Here is a 12284-nt window from a genome sequence, read left to right on the forward strand (position 1 = left end):
TATTTTTAACGTTACTTCATTAGTCATTTTTGAAGCTCCAGTCCTAATGAAAAAGACAAACAAGGGACTCCCCTGGCAGTCCGGTGGTTAGGACTGCGCACTCCCAGTGCAGGGGGCACGGGTTCTATCCCTGGTCGGGGAGCTAAGATCCCGCATGCCACGTGGCCCGGCCAAAAAAAGAAAAAAAAGACAAGACATCATGCCTGCAAAAGCTGATTCAAACTAAGAAACACACGCCTGTTTTCTTTCTCTCCCAGAAAAAATTTAAAGTCCACTGGTAGGGCCCTTCCCGGATTCAGATACTGCAGAGTAGGACAGCTGAGATGTCAGATGTCCATACGTTACACAGGTATAATTATATGACATTTATTAAGGGCGACATAACACAAAAGATCACTGGTGTTTTATCTACGAGCCACACAAAGCGAACCATTTCATCATATTTGCTGATGATTATCAAACGTTTATCCTCGGACTTTAAGAAACACAGACACAGACACTCACATACAACATCGAGGTAATTCAGGAAAACAACTGAATTCTGCCTTCTCGCCCTTTCTTTTTGTTCCTTGTGGTCTTGGTCGGATGGCTCCCTACCTGGCCAGCCTTGCTGACACCTTCTAGAGATGTCAGAGCGGGAGGGGAGGAGAAGCAGGGGCAGGTGGGTGATGAGAATTATTTAAGATGGTGAAAGGATGGCATCTGTAGGGGGTTCCCCCTTTGATACTTTTTCACGCTCCCTAAAGCTGTGATGCTGTAGCTATGCGTTATCTCCAGCAGCATTTTAACTCACACGGTTAAACAAGTGCTCACGCTAATACCTCACCAGGAATGTCAGAGGTTCTTCCCTCCCCCGTCTCCTCCACCACCACACTTTTCAAATGTTTTGATATTATGTTGACACACAACCTTAAACATTTATAGAAGACAAGGAATTAGAAGGCAAGAAGGCAAGAAGTTAAAAAAAAAAAAGTGACTGGATGATGGGTGGGTATTTTAAACTTATTCCCAGGTCACTTGAAGTTAAGCAAATGTGAATCTCTCTCCCTTCATTCTGCTCCTTACTTGTTGGCCTAAAAGATGGATGCGCAGTGGTTCTAAAGGGCCACATGGTCTATGGCTGAAACAGGTAAACAGGTGTCTGACCATTAGTCAGCAAGGCCTGGACACAGGGCTGCTGTGCAGGTGTCCTCACGGCAAACACACACAGGGGTTCCCTGCTTAAGAGTCCAGCTGATCTGCCTACAGAACTGGAGTTTTTAGATTAAGTGATCAATTTACACCTTCCCACAGAAAGATGAGAAAATTGCTTAAAGCATTTTCCTTTATATTTTCTCCTGCTTCAGAGGAGGGTTTCAATTGACAAACAAAATCCAAGTGAACATTTTGTGACCTGTTGAGATATCAAAGGGAGCAAGTTGTCTTTTCCTTGTGAAATGAAAAGCAATAAACTTTTGCATTCTTGTGAGTAATAAACCCAGAATAGGAAGCTTCAGCCGCTCTAACAGTCCAGATAATCTCTCTTATCAGAGTGCAATAGTTTACAGCCACTGTTATCAGCCTCGGTCAGCGATGGACTGCATTCCTGGTTTTCTGTCAACATTCCTTAGTTATTCAACATCTGTCTCAGGCATTTTCACGTTCCCCAAAAGCGTAGAGGAACCACGGGGACTAAGCAGGGTGTGCTTTACTGCTCTACAGGAAGAAGTCCTCAGTCCACTAAGGGCTGAGGCCTCTGAGATTTCCGCAGACCAGGGAGAACGGCCTGGAGGCCCAGCTGAGCCCCCCACGGGTTAGCCACCTGGGGCCCGGGAGGGGAACGCACCTCTCGGCCAGAGCTCGGCTGGGCGCCCCCCGGACCGACAGCAGCTCCTTCTCCAGCCGCTGCCTCTCGGCACCCAGGCTCTCCAGCTCGTCCGGGGTGCGCTTCTCTGGGGTGACGAACTGAAGCTCTTTCAGAAGTTCTTCTTTCTCGTTAATCAGCATCAGCTTCTCCTTCTCAATGTCCAGCGCCCCAGGCCAGGCCTCACTGTCCAGTTTCGACAGTTCGATTTTCAAGTTGGCCATACTAAAATAAAATAAGACAGAATGAAATAACAGCTGTGCACGTAGTCAGAAGCCCCAAGGAAGGGAAAACACGAGGCGGGCTACGGTCGGGACTAACCCCCCAGGGACGGGCGTGATGGCTGGTGTGAGGCTCCGGTCCGGTCTGGTCCGGTCCCGGGGCAGCGGCAGCGGATGCTACACTTACTTCTTATCTGCCTCATCCATCCTCCCCACCTTTAATATCTGAGTAAGCACACCTACCTACCGGAAAAAGGATGAAGGTCAAAGTACACAGAAGCTTAAAAAGCAGAGGGCCGTGGGCGGTCAGCCCTGACGTGTGCCTGCCTGTGTGAGGTGGCGGGAGGAACACTCGAGAGCTTCCTTTAAAGAATCTCTGGTAGGGCTTCCCTGGTGGCGCAGTGGTTGGGAGTCCGCCTGGCAATGAAGGGGACACGGGTTCGTGCCCCGGTCCGGGAAGATCCCACATGCCGCGGAGCGGCTGGGCCCGTGAGCCATGGCCGCTGAGCCTGCGCGTCCGGAGCCTATGCTCCGCAACGGGAGGGGCCACAGCGGTGAGAGGCCCGCGTACGGCAAAAAAAAAAAAAAAAAAAAAAAAAAGAATCTCTGGTAAATGATGCCAGAAGTGCATTATTCTAGATCTCGTTCCTCTGCGTAAAGACGCTGTCCCCAGGCTAGGCTGGCAGCAACTGGGGATCAGCCAATCAGGGAAGGGAGAGGGGAGAAAAGAGGGCAGGGGCTAGGCCATGCAGTACCACAGCCAAGTCCGTCCCTCAAGGCTACAGCATCGCCAAGGAGAAGGGGGCGGGGCTCGGCTTCCCCCACCCACATTCCTCAGCTGTGCACCGTGAACTCGCTTCCCGCTCAGGGTCTGCATGGAGTCTACAGCACACACGGGGCGCTCACGGGGCTGGCCCTGTACACACGGCACTGACCCGGCTCTCCTCTGAACACACTTAGCAGCACCCAGGGCCCACTGGAGTGACAACAGGTGCTGAAGCGACGGGGCCGGGAGGGGCGGGAGGAGGAAAACGCAGCAAAGGGAACCTTCACCGGTTTCATAATTTTGCTGGCCCCAGATGTCACTGCTTCTAGAGCTTCGTACTCAATGGTCAAGTTAACTCCTGATTCAATAAGAATGACCACCCGAATCAAATAACTTGCTCTGTGGCGCTGTGAGGACGATCGGGATTGTTCACAAGGGAAATGGCACTTGGCTGTTTTGACCATAAGCACAAACAAGATCAAGGTAAACTATGAACACAACTGATGTTGGCACGAAGAATCCATATTCCTATTAAAAAATGTTGCATGATTACTCTGCGTATTGTTACAGCGCACACGAGAAAAATGAAAAACAGATAGAGAAGGGGGGACGTTTTCCTCCCCTTTCTGATGTATAAAGCTGTTGAAGAGAAGAAAAAGTTGAACAAGAAACGTTGTCAGGGGACTTCCCTGGTGGTGCAGTGGTTAAGAATCCGCCTGCCAATGCAGGGGACGTGGGTTCGAGCCCTGGTCCGGGAAGATCCCACATGCCGCGGAGCAGCTAAGCCTGTGCACCACAACTACCGAGCCTGCACTCTAGAGCCCACGCACCACAACTACTGAGCCCACGTGCCACAACTACTGAAGCCCGCGCACCTAGAGGCCGTGCTCCGCAATGAGAAGCCACCGCAATGAGAAGCCCGCGCACCGCAACAAAGAGTAGCCCCCGCTCGCTGCAACTAGAGAAGGCATGCGTGCAGCAAGGAAGACCCAACACAGCCATAAATAAATAAATAAATAAACCAAAACGAAACAAAAAATGTTGTCAGGACAAAAAGGGAAGTAGTTCCACATTCTTCTGCCTGAAGTTCCTTGTATGAGTTAAAAATAAAATTGCCATCTTAAACTGCACTGCATATATAATGTCCTTCGGATTTTCCCCCATCGTCCGCACTTATGACAGATGTAACATCAGCTACTCGTCAGCTTTAACCACAAAACCATAAACAACTGTCCCAACGTACTGGAAAATTAAGCAAGACAGTATTAGCTTCATTAAGCATGTAAAACAAAAGCTGGAGGAGAAAACAGGTTTCAGGAGAACACAACCCGCATCTTACTCAGAATTGAGGAAGAAAAAGCGTTTTCAACATATGCATAAACACTTGAGACTTACCTTCTCGTCAGAATCGCTAGAAACTTTAAAATAAAACCCCAAATGGTAATAGAACAGCAATGCAACCAAATGGGAAAGAACTAATGTCTTAAGTTTTGATGTGACTGAATTAACCGATTGAACTGACAGCAACGATGTAGTGAAGGAAAGAACAGCATCTATTACTTGTGGGATCAGGCATTAGGTAGGTCTTGAATTTTATTTGGAAATAGCTTTCTGGGCAAGAAAACATGAAAGTTTCCGGGACCACCTAGGAGGAGAAGTGCTGTGTAAGCTCCACATGGAGCCAAAGTAAAGCAGAAGCTCAAGCTGGCCCAAGGGGAGTCGCGTCAAACCCCAAGGGCCCCGGGGCATGAGGCCTGGTCCCCAAGATTAACTCTGAGTTATGGCCATTCTCCTTCAGAAAACCAGACACCAGAACACCAGATCCTGGCTTTGTTTACGTCAGAACCTAGGAGTTCTGGCAGCTCAGGAACTGGCGTGCTTATAGCCAGAGGGCCCCAAACAGGCTTCCACATCACTGGGCCACAAAAGCACAGAGCAATTCTCAGTCCTTACTGAGGGCAAAGCATCAGCCTGGCATGTGAGAAGCAGACAATACAGTAAACAAAATGTTTCCTACCCTCAAGCCATTTATAATCTACCTGGGAAATTTTATAGGCATTAAAATTAGCCGAGTGCAATGTTGCTCAGAGAGACTAAGTGACCTGCTCAAGCTCACGTGGTTAATGATTTATGGAATAAAGCTTCGGGTTCTTTCAGTAAATCAAAGAACCAAGTAATATTAATATTAGTAACAGAGGCTACCCAGAGGCAAATATTATATTTAGGCAGATCAAATAGAGAGTCTGTTAAAGCCAGACAACCTCTAAGAACTCTGGCCAGTGACTTTTAAATTCTCATCGTCACCAATAATAATGGATATATTCCAGTATCCATCTTACGGGCTTCCTTGTGGTGGAAGCCACGATGCTCCAGTATGTTCTCAGCCGAACTGTTCACGTTCATGATAATGCAGGTTTGTCACCCAATGCCTTCCTAAATAATAAAACAGCAGCGTTTTTACACTCTTAAAAGGAAAATAATGAAATGTATCAGTATGACCCTCTCTCTCAGAACAAATTCAGTTCCTACATTATGACAACCAGCTGAGTCTGTCACCGAGGCAAGGAAAGAGGAGTCTCCCAGGCCTTCCCCAGCAGAGTCACAAGGTAAGAAAAAGTTATCGAGGCAGGGCTGAAGAAGAATTGAGAGGGTCAAGGAGGGAAACACTCCCTGAAGCGAGTGACACAGCAGACAGCTCAGCATCCCCCAGGACGTCAGCAGGGGCTCTTCCTTTCAAGCCAAGGAAGATGCTTGAAGCTCTTTACCTTCAGACTCCTCAGCTGCTACCAAGCCCCGCACCTGAGCCACAGTATCACATTTCTATCTGAGAAACCAACCTCCGCACTTTGAATGGTAAGGAAGTACCATACAAGCTCAAAGCTTCTTTCTTCCAGAATGAAGGGGAAAGTTTCATTCCTGCCCTTCTCATTAATTCTCCTTGTTCTTCAGCTTTCGGGGGAGGGGACCCCGTAACCCTTATATTCTAAGATCTGAAGGGTGACCTGGGTAAGAATGGTGGCGAGCGCCCAGCAGACGTCCCTACGTGAGTAAAGATGAATTCTGGAAAAGGAAACCCGGGTGAGCCAGCTGACTACCCACTGACCGCTACCCACTGACCGCTACCCACTGACCGCTACTCAGCTCCCCTGCTGTTACCTTCTTTTGGCTTCTTCATACTGGAGGCTCAGCCTGACCTTTTCAGCCAAATTTGATCTACTTCTCACTCCGATCTAGTAAAAAACAAAAGGGAAAAAGTCAATTAACTCTGCAAATGAATGAAGTAAACTGCTTTTGTTTCTAGGAAGTGCAAGTAATTGCAAAGCTAAAGAAGATGGGAACACCAGTTTGAAAAGGCATTTACTTTATAGTCTCAGTAGGGACAAAACATTTCTTTTTAATACAAGCTTGTCTGTTTTTCAAAGACTTTAACGTCCTTTTCTCCACACATTAAATTCAAGATAAAAAATATCAGGTAAATGTTTCTGGTATCTAAGAGTTTATGAAGGGTGTACAGGTCAATAAAATTTATGAACTGGAACTAATTTCCTTGTCTCTATGAGCCAAAATTTCCATCATCTAACTTTCAAATGCATAAACATAAAATAAATTACTTCAAAAATTAAATTTTTCAAACAGGTAAGCCCTACTGTTGATCTCTACCTGTTATACTTTCATAGCACAGAATTCAAAGAAGCATAGAGAACACAAAAATAACTGGAACTTATTGAAAAGTAAATATCTACTAATGGTGTCCCAAAAGGTAGAATACAAACTGGTAATAATATTCAAGCCACATTAAATATTTTCAAATGCCAGGTATAAACCACCAATCAAATGTTTTAATATAATCAAGTTCAGATTTATAAAAACAAATTTTGTGGTTAGTTTTTAAAGGCATATATTTGTTTCTCATTAGCCTTAATGTTTATTTGGAAGGACCTTAATGTCTAAGACTCTAAACTTAATAGGAAAAACTCAAATTTTCATGTGTCTCTTGCCTTTCAATAGAGTCTCTGAATAAATACAGTATGAGAAAGTTTGAACAAAGCTATTCATATGGACAAATTCTGATATACTTTGGCACCTTGGCAGAAAAGATAAGGTTAAGATTTTTAAATCCAATCTTATGAGTATGAAATGCTGAATGCACACAGCTGGAATTTGCACCACCTTCCTGGCCCCCGTTCCATTTGCCATCGGTATTGTAATCAGGGCCCGTCAGGACAGTGCCGGGGCCAACCCTTCCACGTGGATAACTTACATCCCCGGAAATGCTTGTTTGTGACCCGGCATCCAGGGTCTGTCTGGAGAGAGATAAATGAGAGTTCACAGGACTGGATCTCAAGTCTGGCTCAGATCTGCCAATGCTCTGGTCCAAGTGAAACCGCTCCTGCAGCTTAGCAAGACTCTGTTCAGGAAATACAAAGTACTTCATAAAGCTGAACATTTAAGAGCATGAAACTTCCCCACCAGGTAAAATTAAGCTAATCTCAATGGAAAAAACAACTACTTTATCTTAGTAGGTACTTATCACTTTAAATTCTTGAAAAAAATAAGAGTAGAATATAATTTTTGCACATACACACAGGACTTTGAAAATATGTAAGATCATATTAAACAGGTTATCTTATCTTTCCCAAGACAGCCTGGGAATTATTCACCCTGTGACTAATGGTATCTTTATATTTAATACATGCATTTCTTATTTTTAAAATTCTGTTAAAAAGAAGTCTATTTTAATAAGAACTACCCACTTTATGCAGTAGGAACTATGGAAGCATAGGATACCTAAAGCAGGCACACTTCCTACCTAGAAGACTTCTACAGTTATGCCATTTGACATCTGGACAGGATCCAGGAGACTATTTAGCTCACATAGATGTCAGAGATTAGGAATGGAGGCCCAGAAGCCACAGTCACTCAGTACCTGCAGTGATGTTTGGTTTGGGAAAGTGCCTAATCACAAGTGAACGTGACTGGTGTCGGCACCCGGGTTTTCATAGGGTGAGTTTACTTTACAGGGAGGATGTGAGTCAGTGAGAGTATTAAAAAGGAAAAAATTTAAATTGCTACCAAAGAACCCCCGTACAAAACACTAATAAAAATGTAAGAAGCTCATTATTATCAACTTTAAGAAGAGCCAGGATTCATCCTGATATTTAAAATTCTCACGATAAGAAATTAGAAATATCAGAGATCTGATTTTTTTTTTACCTAACCTTCTCTATTTTCTTTCAAAGGCATATTTATACAAAATGTATATGCATGAGAGATAAAACTTAAATGGTCACATCACATAATATATTATAGAAAAGAACGAAGAAACCTCTCAGGGACTTTGGACAAGTCTTTTCTATTTTTTCATGCAAACGGTGAAAAGATGTATATTTTTCAAACCTATGACCATGCACTCAATCAATTTAGTAGGTCATGACTAGTATGGTTTTTTTTTTTTTCGGTACGCGGGCCTCTCACTGTTGTGGCCTCTCCTGTTGTAGAGCACAGGCTCCGGACGCACAGGCTCAGCAGCCATGGCGCATGGGCCCAGCCGCTCCGCGGCATGTGGGATCTTCCCGGACCGGGGCACGAACCTGTGTCCCCTGCATCGGCAGGCGAACTCTCAACCACTGCACCACCAGGGAAGCCCCGATGACTAGTATGTTTTTAAATGAAATAGAAGAGACTAGAAAGTAAAATCAAAGTATATTACTAGTATTAAAAGCAGGCATATTTCTGTGAAATTTGGTGTGTGTATCTATGGTTAAAGACATTTGTATTACTGGGTTTTGATGTAAAATATACGTATTTCTTACTCTGGGTCATAGCCAAAGAGGTTCAAAAGTCATAGAAGATAACTAATGTCCCTTTCTGCTCTACTGTTGATTCCTGTATTTATTAATTATTTTTTATATTTTAGTAATTAAAAAGGAATCTAGCTTTTAAATTTAATCTGGCCTATGTATAAATCCAAAGTTTACAGAAAGAATCAAAGAGGACCTGAAATTGCTAAATTATGAGGTTCCAATTTAACTCTGTTCAAGTTCCATTAACTTTTTTCAAAGGACTTATTTTGTGCTTTTCAGGAATGACTGATTTAATTGGCAGGATCATTGCAGAACAACAAAAAGTACATCCAAGTGAAGTTCTGTATGTGTTACACATTCGTTAGAACCACATATTCTAGAGCAAGACTGCCTGGGTTTGAACCTCAGTCCTGCCACTTACCTGCTGTGTGACTTTTACCAAGTAACAACTTCTCCACACTGCTGTTTTCTTGTCTACGGGTTGAGGATAATAACAGAGCCTATCTTTAGGCTATTGTGAGAATTAAATGAAGTATTTCTATGCAAGGCAGGCAGAAGACTGCCTGGCACAAAGTCAGTATTTTAAGTCAGTCTTTTCTATTTGATCGCTTCTTGCAAGTTATTTCAGAATTCCCCAAATGCAAAATTATATGGGTTCAACAATATTCACCCACATTCAACCAGCATTTTGGAAACTGACATGAAGTAGCTGAATTTGGTACTTAAATGCAGAGGTTCTGCTTACCACGGGCTCTAACATTTTTTGAAAGACACAGACTAAATCCTCACCCAGCTAGATAAAGAACTCCAAATGTCTAAAATATTACAAAGACTTCTCAGTGCTTGTGATAATTACGAGATGGAAGGGAGGGAAGAGGAGGAAGAGATATCTCTTTAAAAAACTTGACTGTATCTGCTAAATATAGATACTCAACATGCAGAATATTGATCACTGAATGGTTGTTTTCTCTACATATAAGGCTGGGTCACTGGAGCTCAGACCCATAAGGTGAGAAGTGTACAGGTGTAACAAGGGGGTCTACTGCCATTAGCATCTCTCCCAGGGTGACTACACAGATGTCCCCCAGCTGGGTCAGCGTTCTCCCTGCCACCCCCAGCTAGCACCTCGGAATCTCCTGGGGTGGGGAATGGCTTTTCTAAGTTCCTCACACCCCTTCCCCCTCTCCTCAAGGCACCTCATCTACTTACTGACAGCAGGTGACATACCCTTTCTGTACCCTAGGCTGAGGACCACTGAGTTAGATAACCCTGCTTATCAGGGCGCCACATGAAGTTTGCAGTGAGTTACAGGGTGCACCAAGATGCTAATCTCCTTAGATGGGCTCCAGGATCCAGCAGCCCCTGTCTCAAAGGTCATCCAAAGTCTGCCTTCAAATAAGCATATCAGAACCTTGGAACCAATCCGTTTTCTTCCAAGGCAGGTGGCTGGCTCAGTGCCTGTAACAATCTCCTACGGGACCAAATTCCGTATGGATGGGGCAGAAGTGGGGTTTGTGTGGTGGTAAAGGGCCTTCCAGACTCCGATGGAGAACTTCTGCCTCAAGGAAAGCTTCTGAGGCCCAAGAAGGTAGCAGCGTGACTTGAAAAAATGTTCCAACACATACCTGCATCAGATCTTGTTTTTCTTTTTCTCCTGAGCTAATAGCCTTTCTGATAGACTTCAGTTCAGTTAGGATGGCTTTGGCTTCACTAAGTTCATAGCCACTCTGGCCTCCAGACATTTTTTTATCAATTCTGTTAAAAGAGGAAAGGAAAAAAGAAAAATCAAAGAATAACCGAACGTACAAGTTAAAGAGATAGGAATTGGGTTTGGGGTTGTCTTGGCTAATTTTTACTACGTGACTCACACACACCAGTTTCAAGCTGATGAAGCTCTCTCCTTTCTCTTCTGATCACTTGGAGCTGAGAGCCCTTCCATCCCCCACTCCATCCCCCAGTCCACTGTCATCACCTTCAGGCTCAGGCTTTTTGCTTTCAGTCTGTTTGGGTGATCCCACTGCTGGCTGAACTCAAACCTCATCTCATGCTGATCCTGACAAAGGTTCAGGACACGGGGAAGCAGAAGGACAGAAATGCCAATAAACTGGGCGAGCACAGGAACCTCAGGATTCATCACTGCCACCTAATTTCACATGCTGCGATGTCTGTGCAAAACCTAGCCCAGTGCCTACAGCTTGGTGACCTTTAATAAAGGGTAGTGATTTTTATTTATACTAGTGACTATCCTGTAATATTTGGATTGCTTGGTTAGTTTCTTATTTCTTTTTAGATATATGAAATGTATTCTTCTTTTACGACAGTTATGAGTCAAGATAAATTGCTCGCCTTGCTGAATGAGTTCAAATCTAGGAACAAGGGGGCAGCAGATGTGTTCATTTGTCCACCAACGTTGAATAAAGAGCTCCCTGATGAGCTTATTTACTGCCCCTGCAGATCTGCTCACCAAATGTCCTTACAGTTCATAGGGTCACCCTGTGTCAGAGGATTTCATGTAACCTAATCTTTGTGGTCGAACGGCCCAACCAAATTACCTAATGAAAAAAGAAAATGGTTCAACATTTTCTTCACCATCACTCTCCTGTTTCTCCCCACCACCTATGCTGCCTGGGACTCATTAGGAAAGAGCCTGGGCTTCCCTTCGGGGACACAAGCCACATCTCTGCCCATCAGCCAACAACGCTATTACATGCGTTCTCAGACATATCCTTGTCTTATCCACAGACTCTCCAGAGTTATGGCACCTACTAAATCACAGAAAACTGGCTCTGACCTAATTTGGTTTAAAACACTTAATAATTTGTATTTATTTCAACGTGAAGGGCATAGTCTGAAAAGTAAAAAAAAACTAACACAATTATTATCTTATTCACTCTTCCAAAGTTTACCCAAACAAGTGCAGTTTGTAGATAACTTGATAACTAAAATAGTACTTGTAGATAACAAGTACCATTTTAGAAAATATTTTACGATGCTGAACAAATAATTAAAGTCTTAAAGAACCCAAGAGAATAAAATTAATTTTATCATAAGGTCATTCTATAAAAAAGTATAACCAATGAAGTCACTGAATTAAACATATACGCGTGCGTGTGCACACACATACACAGAGTATTTGTGATGGGAAGGGACCCTAGAGATTACCTAGTCATGCTTCTTCCAAAAAAGAAACTGAGACCAGAAAGTCTATGCAAATTTAGCTTGTAAATTGCATAAACACTAGCTAAGTAGCACAACTGTCCTCAACATGAAAGACTTAGGCCTGGGGCTCTTATGACTATTACATTTAGAATATTTGATAAGAACCCCAGAAGTAGTTTGAATATTGGTTGATTATATTTATTTCAGGAGGGCTTTATCAATGAAATTGCTGACACCTTTAAGTGTGTATCTACTCACTTAGTTGAGGCAAAAAGCTTATTTTAATAAGAAAAAGAATCTGTGAGATTTCATGAAACAGCTAGTAATATAGGTATCTCAAACTGTCAAAGGCAGTTTCTAAAGCCCAAGTAATTTCTTCCGATTTGTATAAAACCTTCAGAATTTAATAGTGAAACAAATCTTTAATTCAGAAATCAACTTTGACATTTGAAAATAAAAGCCAGTGAGTAGTTTTCAGAAATAAACTTTAA

At 43.5% G+C, this 12284-nt stretch overlaps 1 protein-coding gene across 1 annotated transcript in view; it reads right to left on the reverse strand.

The window, feature by feature from the left end:
* Nucleotides 1-12284, reverse strand: part of WWC2 (WW and C2 domain containing 2) — a 166012-nt gene that overhangs the window by 36121 nt on the left and 117607 nt on the right. The window contains exons 6-9 of the mRNA XM_079909380.1: nt 10260-10389; nt 7092-7238; nt 5987-6060; nt 1826-2068 (exon numbers count right to left, since the gene is read on the reverse strand). Of these exons, the coding sequence (XP_079765506.1) occupies nt 1826-2068; nt 5987-6060; nt 7092-7238; nt 10260-10389 (594 nt within the window). The remainder of the gene's footprint in view (nt 1-1825; nt 2069-5986; nt 6061-7091; nt 7239-10259; nt 10390-12284) is intronic.

Source organism: Stenella coeruleoalba (genome assembly GCF_951394435.1).
Source record: "Stenella coeruleoalba genome assembly, chromosome: 21".
Classification (NCBI taxonomy): Eukaryota; Metazoa; Chordata; class Mammalia; order Artiodactyla; family Delphinidae; genus Stenella; species Stenella coeruleoalba.